The 19228-nt window shown below is 43.2% G+C and overlaps 2 protein-coding genes across 3 annotated transcripts; one reads left to right on the top strand and one right to left on the bottom strand.

The window, feature by feature from the left end:
- Nucleotides 1-384: 384 nt before the first annotated feature.
- LOC115529464 (Fc receptor-like protein 5) lies at nt 385-3202 on the bottom strand. Of its 2 annotated transcripts, XM_030338216.1 has the most exons (8): nt 3019-3202; nt 2713-2757; nt 2282-2521; nt 1813-2082; nt 1416-1553; nt 1201-1269; nt 858-957; nt 385-674 (listed from the first exon to the last, which is right to left on the bottom strand). In XM_030338216.1, the coding sequence occupies exons 1-8, from the start codon at nt 3023-3025 to the stop codon at nt 596-598; spliced, it is 948 nt and encodes a 315-aa protein (XP_030194076.1). In that variant the 5' UTR covers nt 3026-3202; the 3' UTR covers nt 385-595. The 2 variants fall into 2 exon arrangements, with proteins under 2 accessions (XP_030194076.1, XP_030194077.1); XM_030338217.1 differs by lacking the exon at nt 385-674 and having other exon boundaries at nt 854-957.
- Nucleotides 3203-5147: 1945 nt separating this feature from the next.
- Nucleotides 5148-11833, top strand: LOC115529480 (butyrophilin subfamily 1 member A1). Its single transcript, XM_030338244.1, has 6 exons — nt 5148-5278; nt 6300-6394; nt 6589-6912; nt 7218-7502; nt 8772-8874; nt 8965-11833. Exons 2-6 carry the CDS (start codon nt 6355-6357, stop codon nt 9005-9007), a joined length of 795 nt encoding a protein of 264 aa, XP_030194104.1. The 5' UTR covers nt 5148-5278; nt 6300-6354; the 3' UTR covers nt 9008-11833.
- The last annotated feature ends 7395 nt before the right edge of the window (nt 11834-19228 follow it).

Below are 19228 nucleotides of genomic sequence, written 5' to 3'. Positions count from 1 at the left end.
TGATCATATTTTGACAAATATTCAATTGCCTGCAATATGCAGTTTCCAAGCGAGTGTATGAATTTTACTTGTTTTGGATATTCTGATTTGGGTGAAATATTGCTGATAGGATATCCTAGTAACAATGTGTTTGTGTGCACCTTAATAATCGTTCCCTACAACTTCAAGTTTGTGTGCCTGGAATGTCTTGTTGGGGTCATGGTTGGCCTCAGCAGCCCCAGAAAGGTTGAGAACCACTGACGTAGAAAGCACAACAACCCACATCTGACAAAATGTCTTCTTTATTTTACAGTTCAACCATCATCAAAGTAGTGAGACACCTGATAAGACTAACTAAAACACATCAAACTAAACTACCTACATCCCTTATCTCTATTTGTGATGATAACATTATATGTTTATCTCATGTGTCCAGCAGTAGTTACCACAGGCAAATGGCAAACCGCACCACAGGTACCACAGTGAACTCAAGTGGATCTTCAACCCCATGTTTTTACACTTGATAAAAGATCCAAACTAAAAGCTGTATATGGTAAGAATCAAGCACAATACATAAGTGATTTAGAATTTGTTCAAGCATGTGGAAGGACAGATCTTATCGTTTTAAATTCTTATCAGGAAGCCACAATTGTTGACATTTTGTGTCTGCAACAGACTGCAACGATCTGTTGGAACTAGCAAGACATATTTGTGGTTATGCTACAAATAACCAAACCATTCATCAGAACATTTCTTCTCATTAAACAAACACAAAAAACATTATTCCTAATAACGGCAACATCACGTAGAACGTATCATTCCATCCTTTTGGAATACATAGTTTGCCTCTTTTTGAACATCATTTGACAGCTTCTTACCCCAGGAGACTGTAGAGAGGTGGATCTGGTATTCTGATGGGCTGGGGTTGCAGACTTTCTCCGTAACTACATGTAGACTCGCAGTCTGACCTATCTCGCTCTGTGTAAAAACAAATTGATCGCACTGACAAGAGAACGCTCGACAGTTGATGACCACAATGTAAAAAATTGATAGATAGGACAATAGGGGAAGTTTGAGCCCCGACCACTGTGGCCTGCTAGTTTTGAAAATGATAAGCACTTTGAAAAATCACCCACATTAGCATTTCACCTTTCACACATTGTGTGTTAACAGGGATTAACGTGTTCTATAGTTACACTTTGTGTGTATTTGTTTCCTGACCTTTTTTCTTTGTTTTATTTTGGACTAAATCCGCATGAACCTCATCCTCTGAGGCAGCTTCTTCGGCTTCTGAAACACAAACATTTAAATCGGTCAATCGTTACATAAGGACGAGGAGAGGAGAAGTTACTCTGTTGGGGATGAGTCATATTTGTTGTACAGGAGGAGAAGGTGTGATTGATTAAGGGAGACTTAGGAGGAGGTGGAGGAAGTACCTTTGCGACTCCTTCTCCAGCAGCATCCTCCCACTACTCCCAGTAGAACCATCAGGAGGAGGGGCGGTCCAGCGTAGACAAAATGGGAGGAGCAGGTGGTGATTGGTGGGGGGGGGGGGGGTTCGGTGAAGGTGGTTGCTGAGGAAAGGAGATCACCTCATAAGCAGAAAGACAAGCAAGCCTGCTTTGCTATTCAATCATCCGAAGACCAATCAACAGACGCCCACTGAAAGAAGTTCACGGCTGATATCACACTACAGATGACGGATTGCCCCACATTGTTTAATGGTAATTTCATAAACGTTGTTTTGATTATTAAATGATAAAGAAGTTCTACCATAGTCCTCCTTTAATGTGACTGTAGAACTTCACCATGTGGAGACCAAGCAGAGCTCACCTCTGACAGCCAGCAAGCTCCCTGGAGACTCAACACCAGAGAAGGTACACGTGTAGAGGCCTTCATGAGATCTGTTGACAGCAGCAAAACTCATCTCTCCCGTCAAACCGACCCCAAAGAGCCGTCCATCTCTGGAGAAGGTACAGGACTGGTTTATCCGGGTCACAACAACCAGCTGTTTACTGGACTTGTGGGACGTCAGGCAGCGAAGTGTAACAGGACTTCCTTCTGGTACAGGGTGGACAGGACTCCCTAGGATCACAGACCCTGCTATAGAAACACAGCAAACTGTCAACCCAGGTCTCAGGGAATTAAACTATTGAACCACAACGCAGGTTGATGAACGACGTTAAGGCCAGGTGTAAAACTGGGTCACATTGTCCATAGGGATCATTGATCAATAGTTCAGTGTTATAAATGGTGAATAATGTAGTGAGAGAACCAACTGGTGACAAAGAGACACACATACCAGTCACTGTGATGTTGACCGCTTCCCCTCGTTCTCCAGAGTTAGAGCCACACCAGTAAGAACCGCTGTGATGTTCTCCTGCCAGTGTAATATTACATTCATGGATCTTCTGAGAGCAAGTAACTGATTTAGAGTTAGTCATTATACGCTCATCAGCTCCGCAGTATAACGTGAAACTCTCCCGTTTGAAGAACTGAGTCCTGGATGGGCTGATCCCCAGAGACCGGCCGAAACATGGACCTGTAGTCAGCCGATCAATACATCAGAAATACAAACAATTAATATAGACACAAATCAATCAAAAGATTATAGATAAATCAATACAAAATTAACATTAGGAATCAATAAATAAATCTCGAAATCAATGAATTTGAATGAATCAATGCATCAGAAATCATTCAGTCAATACTTGTAAGACGGTATAAACTCACTGTTTTCCCGGGTGAGGTGCAGCAGGACCAGGATTAAAGTCAGCCCTGAAAAGCACCATGAGCATTAATTCATGATCACATCACCCAGCCCTGCTTGATGATTAGTAGGAATGTGTAATATAGTTCAGATAGATATCAAAAATAAAATAAAAGAGATCTAAAAAATGCATTACTGACCAGAAGAATGTGTCATGCACATGTATAATTTTCTATATATAAACATATTCAGTATAGACATTTTGAGACACTGCAGTTTAAAAAAAATTCTGAAATATTGCACGGATAGATTAATAACATCCTACTTACAGAACATTGGACTTCATAACATGCTACTGAGCGTTAGATTCATAACACTGACTGATTCTCAGACAGACTGATTCTTGCTGTGATGTCTTGTGAGCTCTCACACATGCAGTGACAGAAGGATGTGCTTTGCTTTGGGCGTTCAGTTCCTCCTGCCTGTGCGCCCACAAGTAGTAGGTACAGGTGTGATGTGAATCAAATGTTTCGTAATATGTTATCAATCCAACTTTGTGCAATATTTATCATCTATATATATTTATATATATATATGTTTTTAATTGATTACTAAATGTATTTACTGAATTTTAATTAATGTAATGTTATCTAATGTATTTATTGACTTCAGATCAATTCTTTTGCCGGGCTTGGTTCTTCAGACGCGAGAGTTGGACTTCATACTGTGGAGCTGATAAGAGAGGAAAGACTCACTCTTCGTAGTTTTTTGTTCTCAGAGGATTCTCTCCACATGGAGTTCCCAGTCACTTGAAAATCATGTCATGGAATGAATGGAATTAACTCCTCTATCTCTATACCTCTTCGTCACTCTTTGCCACATCGTCCTCTACTTAAAATCATTCATGACATTGTATCCCTTGCCCATCCCCCACATGATGTAAATATTGCTGGTGACACATGGGATAAACAGAATGATGTCAGAGGAAATGGTTCAAATAATTATTTGGATGGATTTATGTAATTCTGTATCAGGTGACTGAGTAGAGAGATGGTTGTGTAACACAGAAATAAACTTGGCTATTGGTTGTTCTGCTTTCAGTGACACTAACATGGACGGTGGAGAATGCAGCTTAAATTTTGTGGAACTACAGACAACAGTGCAGACAGCGGTTGGTGTGTGTGGGCGTGAGACTGCACGTATGTTGAGCTTGTGGTGAGAGTTCTGTGTATCTGGCGCTGTATGGTGCGATACTTGACATTGTTAGCTGCAAGAGCTCTTATGCATCGTAATTCTGACATTCTTTTATCCCATCAGACTATAATCAAATATTTATTTATTTGAACAGTAAATATATATATATATATATATATATATATATATATATATATATATATATATATATATATATATATATATATAAAGAGTGAGAGATAAAATGCATATGCTGAGTGAGTTCACATCTGTTAAGGAAATAACCCCCCCCCTCCCTACAATGTATTGAAATGTTGCTGATCCGATGATCACATGATGGACGTATTCGCAAATTATTTCTGTGCTCACTTTGAAATGTTCTAACGTTATGCGCGCGTTCCGTTGACTCACTCAACATGAGCCCCCCTGGTGGCGAGGCCCAGGGCTGCAGCCCTTAAAGCCCATTTTTCATGGCCAGGATGGACAGTCCTGTCCATCCTGTCCACGGGATGGACAGGACTCTCTAGGATCACAGTCTCTTCTGTAGAAACATAGTAAACTGTCAACCCATGTCTAAGGGCATTAAACCCTTGAACCACAACGCTGTTCGATGAACAATGTGGAAAAGAGATGAGCAAGTTGATATTCTGGCCAAACAAGCACTCAAGGTATTACATGTAGATCTCCAGGTTCCTCTGAGCAAAGCTGAGGTAAAATCCTTCATCAGGACATATGCACAAAATACATGGCAGGGGCATGAGTGAAACAGGTAGGCATTTGTACAGTATCCAAAGACACGTTGGTGATTGGAGGAAGGTGGGCTTCAAACGTAGGGATGAAAGTATAATCACTCGTCTTAGAATCGGGCATACAGGTCTGAACTATTCGCTGCATAAAATAGGCAAGCATCCTACTGGGAAACGCCAACACTGTTACCAGCCAGAAACCGTTGAGCATGTTTTAGTTAATTGTAGTGAGTACAATGCCCAGAGAGACCACCTTTTTCAGACATTAAGCAAGGCAGAACACACCAACTTTTAATTATCAGGGCTTTTGGGAAAAACAGCAGGCAATGCCTATCACAGCATTATTAAGTTCCTAAGGGAAATTGGTCTAGTAGAAAGAATCTAGTTTTGTTTGTTTGTTTGAATCTTTTATTCGTATTTTATTTTATTTTTATTTTATTTCCTTTTATTAGCTGCAATATCTCTCGTTCACACTCCAGTCCAGTTGGATGCGGCAATGCACCTACCAGTTGGTTTGCTAACCGCCAATAAAATCTAAAGAAGAAGAAGAAGTTTGGGTGTGGTTGGAATTGCATCTGTGAAACGAAAGCGTATTAACCTGCATGTTAAAACGTGCACATCGAAAACACATTTCCAAAGAAGTACAAAGGTAAATATGTATTATGTTGGGACATCCTCTCCATCTGTAGGCCTACGTGTGTGCCCTGTGTGTCCGTCCTGCGTGTAATAAAGTTATTTAGGCTATTATATCATACAATAGCCTACATAACTATTATCAATCCGGACTTTCACTATTGCCACGTGTTAAATTACCCAATCAACTCTCTGGTATCTCAAGTATTCTCAATTTGAGAATAGGCCTATTTTGGATACCTGAGTGTTGATTCTGGTGCCTGTGAATTAAAGCTCTGGTATCTCAAGTATTCTCAAATTGAGTATACTTGGGATACCAGAGAGTTGATTCACAGTTAACTTATTTTCACACGTTTACAGGTGTAGAACCTCAAACATCTACACCACAGGCTGCTGACTGTAGGACTACACCTGTAAATGTGTCTCATTTTGAAAGTTTAGCTAGTTTGTCAAATAGTTATTGTGTCAATAGATATGAGCGCATCAACGCACTTCCCTGTCTCTCTTCGGTCCTGTTTTAACAGCTCGGTGAATACAGTTGAAACACCCCAAAAGCTGCCCTGGCCCCGACATTTACAACACAAAACAGTTGAAAACAGAATGAATTCACACATATGCCTGCATTTAAAGAGATCGCTGAAGATTTCCCTTTGTCTTGGGGGAACTTCCTCCTTTACTTTCGCACTTCAGGAAACAGGGAACACGTTAAGCTCCGCCATATGGTTTGTAAATAATATAGATTTTACGCATATCAAACGCTACATTATCAAACTATCCAAATGAGTCGAACGCAGGTACTAGTCAATAGCACTAGTCAACATGGATTAACAATTGTGTTGAGGTTATTTTTTAATCAATGGCATTGAATTGATATAGATACGTATACGTATATAGATTTTATTGTTCATAAATGATACTATTATTATTATTTATAAAATAATAATAATAATAATACTGTGCAACTTTGTCAATCATGTATAATTGTCAGTTTGGGTAAGGATGTGCATGTTTTAATAACATTTATTGTTCTATTTCAGGTAAATAAATAATAATAATGTATTATTAGTCAGAGCAACCTCTTCAGGACTTCTCATGGAAGTCCTCGTTCTCCTGTTGATCTGCTTTTCTGCAGGTAAAATATCCCATAATTACCAATACTCTTTTTGGATGTCATACAATGTCCATATGTTACTACTAGAATCAGAGGAGAGTGTCCAGTAGCAGATCATCTCCCGGCCAGGTGTAGCAAGGTTAATGATAGATACTTGGGCTGTGTTCCCCAACCTCACCTCCTCTTTCTCTTCCTCGGGTCATCTCTCTGTCTAGGGGAAGCTCTTAACGTGAGGGCACTGGTCGGTGACGACGTCACTCTGTCTGTCGATACTCAGACGTCGTCAGACATCAGCGAGGCTATAGTGGAGTGGTCCAGGACAGACCTGAATCCTGATATTGTCCATCGGCATGAAAACCGTCGGACCATTTATGAACATCAGAATCCGGCATACAGAGGCAGGACGATGCTGTCAGCAGAAGATCTGGACAGGGGAATCATCTCCCTCAAACTGTCAAACGTCCGACTGGCCGATGAGGGGAACTACACCTGCCTGTTCAAGTCCACAGAAAACATGTACTCTGTCCATCTCCTTGTAGGTAAGACTGCCCACGGTAGGTTGGAACAAGACCCAGACCATTTTATAGTAGGTGAGACAGATTCTACTACGAATATAGTAGAAGTACCCCCCCTTACCCCACCCTCAGGGGCACCCTCCTCCACCCATTCATAACCCTAACCCCACCCTCCTCCCAGTCATAACCCTAACCCCACCCTCCTCCCAGTCATAACCCTAACCCCACCCTCCCAGTCATAACCCTAACCCCACCCTCCTCCCAAGTCATAACCCTAACTCCACCCTCCTCCCCAGTCATTACAAAGCCAACGAATGTCTTACCCCCAGGTGCAGCCTCCTCCCCAGTCATAACCCTGGAGGAAGTCAAGGGTGAGGTCCTGGTTCTGGGCTGCCGGGCTAAAGGCTGGTACCCACAACCAAAGCTCTCCTGGTGGACAACTGAAGGAGCCCTCCTGCCCGCTGTAACCATGCCTGCAAACCAAGAAGAAGACCGACTCTACAACATTTCCAGCACCCTGGTGGTGGAGAGGAAGAGTCCGAACAGACACCTCATCTGTAGAGTTCATCAGGAGCTCTTCAACCAGACCAGGGAGACAGAGATACACCTTCCTGGTAGGTCCTTTTTTGTCTTGTGATGTGGTCACTGGATGTAGCATCTTTGACATCACCCATTGGTTAATGCAAGAGTTCTATGACTGTGAAGACTTCATGGAGCGTCAGCACTTAGCTAATATGTTAGCAGTCAACAACAGACACCATCTATTTCTGGCAGCACAGTTTATAACATTGAGAGTCTGGCCAAAATGTATTTGCATTTAATCCTTTATGACAATTTGAATAAATATAATTGTCAACTAGGACCTTGGAAAACGGATCCTTACATACGAGGAAGACATTCGTTGGCTTTGTATTTAAATAATGAAATCACATTCCTTCCCGTCAAATTAAAATGGAGCCTTCGCTTTCTGCAACATGCTTAATACTGCAAACCACCTACAGGCCATTACAGGAACTTTAGCCTCTACCATGGACCTCTAAAGGCTCATTTATGCTCTACGTTAGATACGCATTCAGATACGGACGGAGCCTTCTGTCCGTACTCTGCGTACATTTCACCCGTATTTCTGCACGTATCCTGCAAGCTTGCGGATGCGTGCCAAAACGGACCAAACGTTGCAGTACCACCGGGAATCATGGGGGCAGTGTCGGGCATTGTACACAAAATAGTGCCATGAATAGCATACACAATCTTCTCGATCTGGCTTCCCAGAAGAAAGAGATAATCTCCCCTCTTAAAAAAGCCTTTAAGGATTCACAGAGGGTGGATTTACTAACATCCGACATTTCATGTATGGACAAGAAAATATCGATTTGCGTATAATACACTTAACAAACGACTCATCCCCAAGCAGAACATTACTAAAACGCCAAGGGCGCCGCGTAGCTTTCTTTGGAAAAAAATATTTGCAGAACCACAAGCCCATGAACAGAGATGACAATGCCCTCATATCTGCAGTCCTTAACCGAGGGTAATAGCTGATTATCAATTAAAAAGCTTTTTCGGACATTTGATCCATGATTCGACATTCACGGTTCTGGGCTGGTTGCATATCTCATGAGCGCTCATAATCCACGCCTGAGCAAGGCGAGGCTGAACTGCGTTGATGGAACGGCTTTAGCCTCAAGTGATGGACTGCAGATGGAATACCTCTTTGGTCTCTACCCTGAACAACCTAAAATATGTTTAGAGCAACTACATGCTGTTCTCTTCCACTAGAGACGTCATGGATGCCTCTAGATTTACACATAGGCCTGCCGTGGAATGTTATTGGCAGATGCGATGTTATAGACAGATTCTGTATACATTTGCTTTCTCTACAGAGAACTTCTTTCCAGGTTTGGTCCAGCCAGGTCGAACTAGCGATGGATTGTTTGCTGTTGTGGGTGTGCTCCTTTTGGTGACTATGGTGAATTTGGGGATTTGGTGAGTACATAATATTTGTATGAAAATGAGATGCTTTCATTTATTAAATGATTTCCAGCCTGGTGCCAACTCTCATAATGTTATGTCCAGCCTACAGAAACGTTCGTCAAAACTCCCAAAACGAGATGCATAGGAGGGTTGTGTCGGGCCAATATGAAGATTTGCGATCCTTAGACAGAATCACACAAGCTGCCACCGCCAACTATCTGCTATTGCTCGCTATGTGTCCCTTGCTAGCTGCTACTGCCCAATTTGTGCCTCTAGCTGGCTGCCACTGCTCGCTATGTGTCCCTTGCTATTTGCTACTGCCCACTTTGTGCCTCTAACTAGCGGCTACTGCTCGCTATGTGCGTCTAATGGCGTTTTTCCAACGGCGGGTGCGTTTAGGCCCAGTACGATTTAGGTCTGGTAGTGTAGGTGGAGGTTAGGCACAGCCCCGTTGCGGCTCGCGTTTCCACCGCCGACAGTACACTTTATGGTAGGGTGGGGTTTAAGCCGGATGGCGATAGCCGCGGTAGCTACGCAAGCATCGTGAAGCATCTGTCGACCAATCAACGGAAGGCGTGTGTAGCTCGAACTTTTTGGCTCCCTTTTAGGCCGCTTGGTGTCCCAACGGATGAGCACTGAGAGATAAGTAGGGCTAATCGCGGCTAAGTCTGGACTCCGCACACTTTTGCCGTTGGAAACGCGAACCGTTCCGCACCTATTCTTACCTAACCGCACTGCTTCCACCGCTGGAAACGTGTCATAACTAACTTCTACTTCCATCTTTAGATGCTTTCCCACATACACGTAAGTCCTGCTATTCTCCCGCTATTCTATGTGTGAAAGACCTATCCTGACTTTGGTATCCTGAAAAACTCCGGAAAAATGAACACCTGTGGTAGTATTTTATCCGTGGGTAATGTCAATGACCTTATATTTGAATGAGGAATAGAAAGTCTGTATTTCTCCCACCACTTGCATGTCATTGAGTATTTGTCTCTAACTCATGCTCCAATCTTTTGTGACATGAATTACAAAACAGTTTGATACAACTGCGCACTGTTATTGATCGAGCACCTCACTAGCCACCCTAGGATAATTCTACATGTCTGTGGAAGTGGGCAGGTCATTACCATTATTGACGCAAAGAATCACGAGACAGTGTTTTCTTAAGCCAATATGCTTGACTTTTTTATTGATGCATAACTTTATTAGACGTGATTATTCTTATGCATATTTGTGTTTTAGTTACCTTTTTGTTAGATGTGTATTTTAGTATTTGTAAGGATGGCACCAGGCAGCTTGAGTGTTATTTCCCGTCCTGAGATGAGGTTGTTTGTATCAGGCTTGTGATGTGGTGTTCTGTGCTATACTTTTTTTGACACAATACACAATACAAAACTGTTATTCTGGATGCTAGAAGCCATTACTCTGGCGGTTTGTTTACATTAATGGCATCACAAGAATTCCGTTACCATTTTGACTCTGTTACACTCAAAGGAGCAGTAGGCTACATTTTGAGGAAATTCCCCCTGCCCTAAGCACCTCTCAAACAGGGGAAATATTGTGATATTCCTGGTTGGCAGCTACAAACTATCCAGTATTGGTGTTTTTTTATGATATTCCTGATGTAAGTCACTTCGGAAAATGTTCATCTTTTGTATAGCCTTGCTGAGCGTTCGCTAGAATGTTTCCTTGGTGGAGCTGGCATATTCCTTAGCAGCTGTATATTGCTAGTTTCACCCCATTCACCTTTACTCTTACCATGGTTTGTCTGCACTGAATAATGTACTCGACGTCTAATAGTACGTACAACATGTGGGGCCAGAGCAACAGCAACACAGAGACTTCATACCATTGTGCACCAAGTGCCCACCTCTCAGGACATCGTCCTTAAAGCAAGTCAGACTTATTGCATTGAAGTTATATCGTCTCCAAATCTCTTGCAGTGTGCTACACAGTCTGCCAGTTTACTTTCACACTTGCATGTCCTTACATTAATGGTCCCGAGCCGAAACGTCCCGAGCCGAGCATGGCTCAGATTTCGCTCCATTCGTATTATATTAGAATAAATCAATATATCCTACTTAACTATTAACCCTATACTAAACAATATATATGATATATCACACATATCGCGCTAATCAGGATCTTCACACTTAATCAGATAGAAGAGAGAATCAGATAAATTGCCTCTCATAAGGCCTATGTATTCCAGAAAGAAATAGGCTAATTCAACTTGCTCTGTCATTGCTCTGTTAGCCCGCCTGACTTCATGTCAGGCTACCCGGGGTGTACGTATCACACAAGGGGACGGAGGGGGAGCTGACTAGAGTGAGTGATGATTGGACTAGGTTGTTCTGAGATCCAGGCTAAAAACGACAGCAAGTTCCTTTATCCTAAAACAATTGACAATTATCCTAAAAATATATATTTGTAGTGTACTTTTCTCATTGTTAAATAAATAACAAAAACCTTCCTGGCTCCAAAAGTGGAACGTTTTAAGAAGCGGTAATGAACCGGTTGAATGAATAAATAAAAAAGGTAAAATGTACAACATATAAAAAAAGAATGCTTAGTGTGATTCATTCTTTCTTTATATGTCTGGAGACCATTAGTATTCTCTGCTCCAACAACTCAACATAACAGGTCGATATACAGATACTAACATAACAGTTTACATACATGGTTATATTTTACCGATATTAACACTACAGTTTACCATACATGGTTTTGTTTAACGGGAGGAATATTATGTTTCGTATGCACATTGTTGTGTGTGTCTTTGTGTGTGACTTCTATGCAGCTTTAATATCCCTATATTATTTGCCATTTCTAGCTTTCTATTTTCTATGTTTTGACTGAACAGCCCCTTTCTACCCTTGCTTCGAAAAGCCCTTCATACATTTCATCACATGTACTTAAATTATCTGCATTTCATTCTACCATGAATAAAAAAATAATTGATTCTCGGCTGATGCGTTTTTATCATTATTTATGATAAAACTTGTTTTGCCCACCTTTTCATGAGTCTCTCTGTACCAATTTACTACAGGTGGAAAATAGCAGCATGCTAAAACCTGCTACAATGCATCTCTCCTTGTTTTAAACAAGGTTAATATTTCTTTTGTACATTGTCCCTGTTCAAATTTAGTCTTAGAACGATTCTATACAAAGCAACTATATAATTAATGTGATGGGTCGTTTGCTGATCAACGTCGCCCTCTGCTGGCAGTTGTTAAAACACGACCAACCTTTCATATCAACAGATAAAACAGGATTACGTCACGAGCATGCTCTCAGTTAAACTTAGCATTAAAGGCTATAAAGTTAACAATGTTTAACTATCAAATGTTTGGCAACATGTTATCAATCCAAATTTGTGCAATATTTATCTGCACATTTATATCACTTCAATATAAATGTCATCTTTTCAATATTGATTATTTCATGTGCAATAAATACCTGCCTGGATCAATTAATGCATTTAAAGGGTATATTTTCCTGTACATATATAGCCCTTCTGTATTCAAGTGTAATTCTTTTTGTATTAATTGATATCTAAATGTATTGAGTGATTTCTAAATGTATTTATTTATGATGTATTGACTGAATTCTAAATGCATTGATTTAAATTCTAATGTATTAATTGGTTTCTAAATGAGTGTTATGGTATCTAATGCGAACCAGGGCTTAACCAGTAACCATTGGCGTAAATTCCAGTACGGTAGGGCTGAGCGAACTGGAGCCCCGGGAGGCTGGTGGAACATGGAATGCAAGTCATATTTAACATGGGGAGCTAGTGAAACTTGAAGTATATTTATTGTTTTACTTAAAGTATTAACAATATCATTTTGACTTAATGTTTTAAAGGTCCCATGACATGCTATTTTATGTATTCTTTAATATAGGTATTAGTGGGCAACTAACACAGTATTCAAAGACGTTCCTGAAATTCAGCCGTGGTGCAGAGTTACAGCCACTCCGAGCCAGTCGCACATTGAGCTTCCCCCAAATGCGCTGTTTCGGTGGGCGTGTCAAGGAGGAGGGTGGGGGTGTGGCCCTGAGCAGCTTGCAGCCACGGACGGTACCGTGCGCTCTCTTTACAGTGGATGTATCGCAATGGCGAGGCGCACACAGCCTTAAGCCGTGTTCTGTAAATATTCTAGAACACACGGGAGTCCTGGAGCTCTATATCTAAATATTATCATATAGCCTACACAGATATCTATATCATATAGCCTAATATATATTATCACGGCCAAAAGCTGTGTGAGCCGATATTATGAATCTCAAACGAACGCGTTGGGTTCTCCGACGTTCCTGGTTCTTCAACGTCCACATCAATGTGAATACACACACTGTAACGCAAGTGTTTCTTGTCGGTTCTTTGACGTGTCTTGTATTTCCACAACGAGACTGTCGTGGGGGTTATCTGAGCCATGGTTGAGAAGGAATTGGGGGAAAGGAACTTTGGTTTGACTCGCTGAAGTACATGAACTACGAAAAGGCAGCCGGCAGCAGGCAGCGCGCGGTTCAGTCGACTTCAGGTTGATGTGAAAGTGGAAGAACCAGAGACGTCGCAGAACCCGACAAAGTCGTTTGTGATTCATAATATCGTCTGGAGGCGCACACAATATGTTATATGATATAGATATCTATGTATTATGATATTATTTAGATATAGAGCTCCAGGACTGTAACGCAAGTGTTGTACACTTCCTTGTTATTTGGATAACCGTTCTGCTGTTGGTGTGATGGCGCATAACACGTCGGACTCTCGTCTCTGGTATTTCTACAACGAGACTCGTATTGGGGGTTATCTCAGCCAAAGTTGAGAATGAATTGGGGGGAAGGAACTTTGGCTTTGACTCCCTCAAGAACATGAACCACGACATGGAGGAGAAAGGGATTGTTGGCGGCGAATGTCTCCCGCTTGAGCCCCGCTGAAGCGCTGCCCGGCAAAGATCCCTTTCTCCTCCTTGTCGTGGTTCATGTTCTTGACTTGAGGGAGTCAAAGCCAAAGTTCTTTCCCCCCAATTCATTCTCAACCTTGGCTGGGATAACCCCCAATACGAGTCTCGTTGTAGAAATACCAGAGACGAGAGTCCGACGTGTTATGCGCCATCACACCAACAGCAGAACGGTTATCCAAATAACAAGGAAGTGTACAACACTTGCGTTACAGTCCTGGAGCTCTATATCTAAATAATATCATATAATACATAGATATCTATATCATATAACCAGTGGCGGGCCGTACTATTAGGCAAACCAGGCATTTGCCTGGAGCCCCGGGCCCCATAGAAGGTTTTTGGGGCCCCCAATTTCTTTTTTTTCTTTTTTTTTTTTTACCTTTATTTTTCCCGATAAAACATTAAGAACAGTTTCTTATTTACAATATTGATCTGGTCAAGAGGGCCCCAATGCATATATTTTGTCCCCATATTTATTATTTTTATAAAAATCTCTTCACAATAGTAGCATCGGGATGTCTAATTATTACTCATGTTTTGACGATCTTTCCGTGTGCACCCCCCTCCTTCTGCACTACATGGACTATTCCATGTTACGCGCATCACGCTCATCATGCGTATGCGGAAATTATGTCAAATTCAAAACAGTAAGCGGTAAGAGAGAGAGAGAGAAATCGAGTGAGACATAAATCGAGTGAAACATGAAGCGATCGTACGAAAGCGGGTCACATAAAAAGAAAGACCAAAGGCAGGACTTTTCTTTCAAAGCTGCCAAAGCTATCCAGCTGTTTTACAGCCACCGCAGTGGCAGCGGGACCATCGGCGGATCAAGAGCAGCCGTCAACGTAGTTTGCTGTCACGTTACTGCTCCTTTCATTCCAAGTGGCTCTGGCTCAGCCAGCAGCGATGCTAATGACGTGTGTCAACAAACTGACGGAGATGATGCACAACTGGTAGTGAATATTTCTCACTCTCCTTCTTCCACTTTGGTTATTGAAATTTATGACAATAACGATAACAATGACTGCGAGACACATATTCCTGTGGATGACCCAGCACTCTGGCCCAAGCTGCTGTGTCTTGGGCAGATGCACACATATTCTTGTGGATGACCCAGCACTCTGGCCCAAGGGCCGCAGATTCACAAAAGCATACTATTACATAGTAATGAAAAATGACAGCAGATAGCTGCTGTGAGCTACTGGAAACCCTCAGGTAAATGAGGACTTATGGTTAACAGTCAGTGTAATGTGTCAACATAACTAATCTTATTGTTTTGTATGTTATTCTCAATTTGTAAATAGATAATTAACATTTGCATGAAAGAAGGATAGTGACTTTTGTTCATCCCTTGTATGGAGTATCTCATTATGCGATATAAGGTACTGAGACCGGTAGATGCAGGGGCCCCAAAATGACTGTTTGCCTGGAGCCCCCAAAGGGCTAAGTTCGCCACTGCATATAACATATTGTGTGCGCCTCCAGACGATATTATGAATCACAAACGACTTGGTCCGGTTCTGCGACGTCTCTGGTTCTTCCACTTTCACATCAACCTGAAGTCGACTGAACCGCGCGCTGCCTGCTGCCGGCTGCCCGCTGCCGGGCGATGGTGCCTCGCGGCAACCGGCGGCATGTCGCAGTTCATGTACTTCAGCGAGTCAAACCAAAGTTCCTTTCCCCCAATTCCTTCTCAACCATGGCTCAGATAACCCCCACGACAGTCTCGTTGTGGAAATACAAGACACGTCAAAGAACCGACAAGAAACACTTGCGTTACAGTGTGTGTATTCACACACACACATGTGCCGCTCGCACGGTCGAGTCTCATTGGCGGGCCAACGTCTCTGGGAGGGCCAGGCAGAGTAAGGGGAGGAGCTGAGATTCCTCATGACGTCATGAGCACAGACATTCCAAATCAGCGCGCTTGAGCCTCCGTTTTTTCAAAGGCGAGCAGAACAGCTAGTGCTCGTTTTACACCAAACGCAAGTTTTAGCCACTGGGGGACCATAGGCAGGCTAGGGGAACTCATATTTATGTTAGAAAACCTCACAAAGTGAGATTTTCATGTCATGGGACCTTTAACTTTTTTGTGTGAGCTGCATTTAGTCGCGCGGTCGGATCTATTTAACACTTGGATCGCCTTGAAACGAGAACATTCGACAGTTGATGAACTGCTAGTTTTGAAAATGTCAAGTCCTCTGCAAAATCACCTCCATTAACATTTCACACCCTGATCACATTGTGCAACTCAAATGCATATTTTGACAAATATCCAATTGCCGGCAATATGCAGTTTCTATGAGTGTATGCATTTTACTTGTTTTGGATAATGTGATTTGGGTGAAATATTGCAAATATTGTTGATAGGATATCCTATTCATAATATGTTTGTTTGCAGCTTAATAATAGATACATCTCTTATCTCTCTTTCTTACGCCTCGTTTCCACATACGTATGTTTTTCGTGTCTGTGCTTCCGTAAATTTACGGAAGGAGTCGCTCGTGTTTTACGTACGGGCATGAATTTATTTACGGACAAAAGATGTGAGGAGAAATCAGCGGATTGTTTACTCCGGGTAGGAAATGAGTGCCCAAATGAAGGAGTTCAAGTACCTCGGGGTCTTGTTCGCGAGTGAGGGTACTATGGAGCGTGAGATTGGCCGGAGAATCGGAGCAGCGGGGGCGGTATTGCGTTCGCTTTACCGCACTGTTGTGACGAAAAGAGAGCTGAGCCGCAAGGCAAAGCTCTCGATCTACCGGTCGATCTTCGTTCCTATCCTCACCTATGGTCATGAGGGCTGGGTGATGACCGAAAGGACGAGATCGCGGGTACAAGCGGCCGAGATGAGTTTTCTCAGAAGGGTGGCTGGCGTCTCCCTAACTCGGATTAGAGCCGCTGCTCCTTTACTTAGAAAGGAGTCAGCTGAGGTGGTTCGGGTATCTGGTAAGGATGCCCACTGGGCGCCTTCCTTGGGAGGTGTTTCAGGCACGTCCAGTGGGGAGGACACCTCGGGGAAGACCCAGGACTAGTTGGAGAGATTATATCTCAACACTGGCCTGGGAACGCCTCGGGATCCCCCCGTCAGAGTTGGTCAATGTGGCCCGGGAAAGGGAAGTCTGGGGCCCCCTGCATGAGCTGCTCCCCCCGCGACCCGACCCCGGATAAGCGGATAGGAGACCGGTACTTTGGAACATGAGGATCGACATATACAGAGATAAAAACAAAACCAACAGGCTTGGAAAGAGATCGCTGAGGAGTTTGGCCTGCAAGGTACTTAGCCTACAAGTTTTGTGAAAAACATAAAAACTTTCATACGGTATCTCCGTAAAACGACAGCGAAAGTTAAATTTTTTGAACGTATATTACGGACATACCGGACAGAAATTTTACGGAGGGGAGGAGTCTCGGAGGAAAAACTGACATTACGGAGAATCACATAGGAATGAATGGACTTTCGGTCGGAGACGGTTGGATCGCATACAGCAGTAGTTACCCCAGGCAAATGACAAACGGCACCACAGGTGCCTGTCATGGTCCGCCCCCTGGTTTTCCCATTCACCTGCCTGCCACCCTGATCTCTCCTAATTAACCCAACCAGCTTCACCTGTGCTCCCCCTATATCAGTCTTCTCCTTCCAAACATTCCCTGCCAGATTGTCTCTTGTGTTTCATAGTGCTTTCCCGCGACTCGAATCCTGACCCACCTCCGATCCTGCCTGTTCTCTGATCCCTGCCTGTCTGACTATCCTGCCTGTTCTCTGATCCCTGCCTGTCTGACTATCCTGCCTGTTCTCTGATCCCTGCCTGTCTGACTATCCTGCCTGTTCTCTGATCCCTGCCTGTCTGACAATCCTGCCTGCCGCCCAGCCCCTGTCGGCCTGTCTGCTCCTCTGCCCCTGACTCCTGATCCACCAGCCTGCCTCCCCTGCTTTCGACCCTTCGCCTGCCTGACCACCCGATCGCTGTCGAGTCCCTGTCGGTCTGTGTGTTCACCCGTTCCCTACCGCCCATCTGCCCTCCCGTTACCGACCTCTGCCGGCTGACTGCTCTCTGCCTGCCGATCCTGTATCTGAATTAAAGGTTGGGTAGGTGATTTGCGAAACGCCAGCAGATTTTGAAAATACACAACTCAAATGGTCCTACCCCCTCTCCTTCAACGCTGACTCTGACTCCACCCATTCCAAGTACCTGGACGCGCAATCATGCACGAGCGCGAACAGAGATGCGCGAGAACGAGCCAGGCTAGCGTAGGTTTTCGTTTAACAACATGGCACTACATTCAGCTGTAAGTTGCACCCAGTACCGCGGGAAGTAGGAGTGCTGGGGGTGCTGGAACACCCCCTGTCCGAGGCCCTGTCTTATCACAGAAAACGATCATTTCTAAAAACTCCGGCCAAAGTGGAGATTTCTGAAAACGCCGGTTATGTGTTGTCGTGTCAACGGGGAGAAACGGGATTTTAGGTTCTGAAGCGTCACATTATGCACCAGGAAATGCTTAACGTCATGTGAGCGCCCGCTGTACCGTATTGGTCCGAATATAAACACAAACCCCATTGTAAGACGACCTATATTTGGAAAAAAGATTTGAAGACCAGATCCGTTTTTTATGAATAAATAAATTGTATTCATTGAAATAATATACGAAAATAAAAAGGCATCGAATAAAACACTGCATTGCCACTAAACAGTAGTGCAAATAGGCCGTACTGATGTGTACACCAAAGACTATTCCTGACACTCCTCTGCCCCGCTGTGTTCGCTCTGGCTGTGGTCGCTCCGAACTGTTTCGGCCCGTGGCAAAGCGAGTCATCCTCGCTGCTGTCCAAGGCATTTTGAGACGCAGCATTTATTTAATGCTCATATGACCTAGTGCTGAAAAAAGGTTATATGAAAAAGTGTGAGGGTAGCGGTGGTGCGCTAAACTTGTTCTGTGAGCAGCTGGATGTGAACGATCGATTTTCAACTGTCCGCGCATGCACTGGTGTAATTGAGCTGCGCTGCTATACATCTTTTTTTTATCAATGTAACGAGTTGCGAGTCTAGTGCAGGCTGAGTTTTTTTTTTCCCAGCACCCCCTGCTGAGAATACGTTCTCGCTGCAATGGTTGGACCAGATGTTATAAACATTAAACGGTCACATAAATCATTACTATTTTTAGAAAATGTATGTTTGTTTCATATAATTGTATTGGAAGTCCTGGTTTTCACTAGGGTTGCCGCGGTGTGGACATTTTCACACCGAGTAATACACTCGTCTCCACACCGGTATTACCGAGTATAAACGGTATAAACTTTGAAACTAGGTCAACCGCCACACAAGCATCGGTTTTTAGACCCTTCTCGTCCTTCAGTTGCCGCCAACGTTCGAAAGCAGCGCCTAGGATTATTCTTG

This window comes from Gadus morhua, chromosome 17, assembly GCF_902167405.1.
Source record: "Gadus morhua chromosome 17, gadMor3.0, whole genome shotgun sequence".
Classification (NCBI taxonomy): Eukaryota; Metazoa; Chordata; class Actinopteri; order Gadiformes; family Gadidae; genus Gadus; species Gadus morhua.
Note: the sequence above shows the minus strand (reverse complement) of the source record. Positions and strands in the feature narration are given on the sequence as shown.

What these genes read in the sequence shown, in the direction of transcription:
- LOC115529464 (XM_030338216.1), bottom strand. An exon ending in CTGGAGAAGGAGTCGCAAAG is followed by an intron (nt 1,270 to 1,415) that starts GTACTTCCTCCA and finishes TTTGTGTTTCAG; the next exon opens with AAGCCGAAGAAGCTGCCTCA. An exon ending in CCTCTCTACAGTCTCCTGGG is followed by an intron (nt 675 to 857) that starts GTAAGAAGCTGT and finishes ATGTCTTGCTAG; the next exon opens with TTCCAACAGATCGTTGCAGT.
- LOC115529480 (XM_030338244.1), top strand. Translation starts at nt 6,355, where the DNA reads ATGGAAGTCCTCGTTCTCCTGTTGATCTGCTTTTCTGCAG. An exon ending in GTTGATCTGCTTTTCTGCAG is followed by an intron (nt 6,395 to 6,588) that starts GTAAAATATCCC and finishes CTCTCTGTCTAG; the next exon opens with GGGAAGCTCTTAACGTGAGG. An exon ending in CTCTGTCCATCTCCTTGTAG is followed by an intron (nt 6,913 to 7,217) that starts GTAAGACTGCCC and finishes TCTTACCCCCAG; the next exon opens with GTGCAGCCTCCTCCCCAGTC.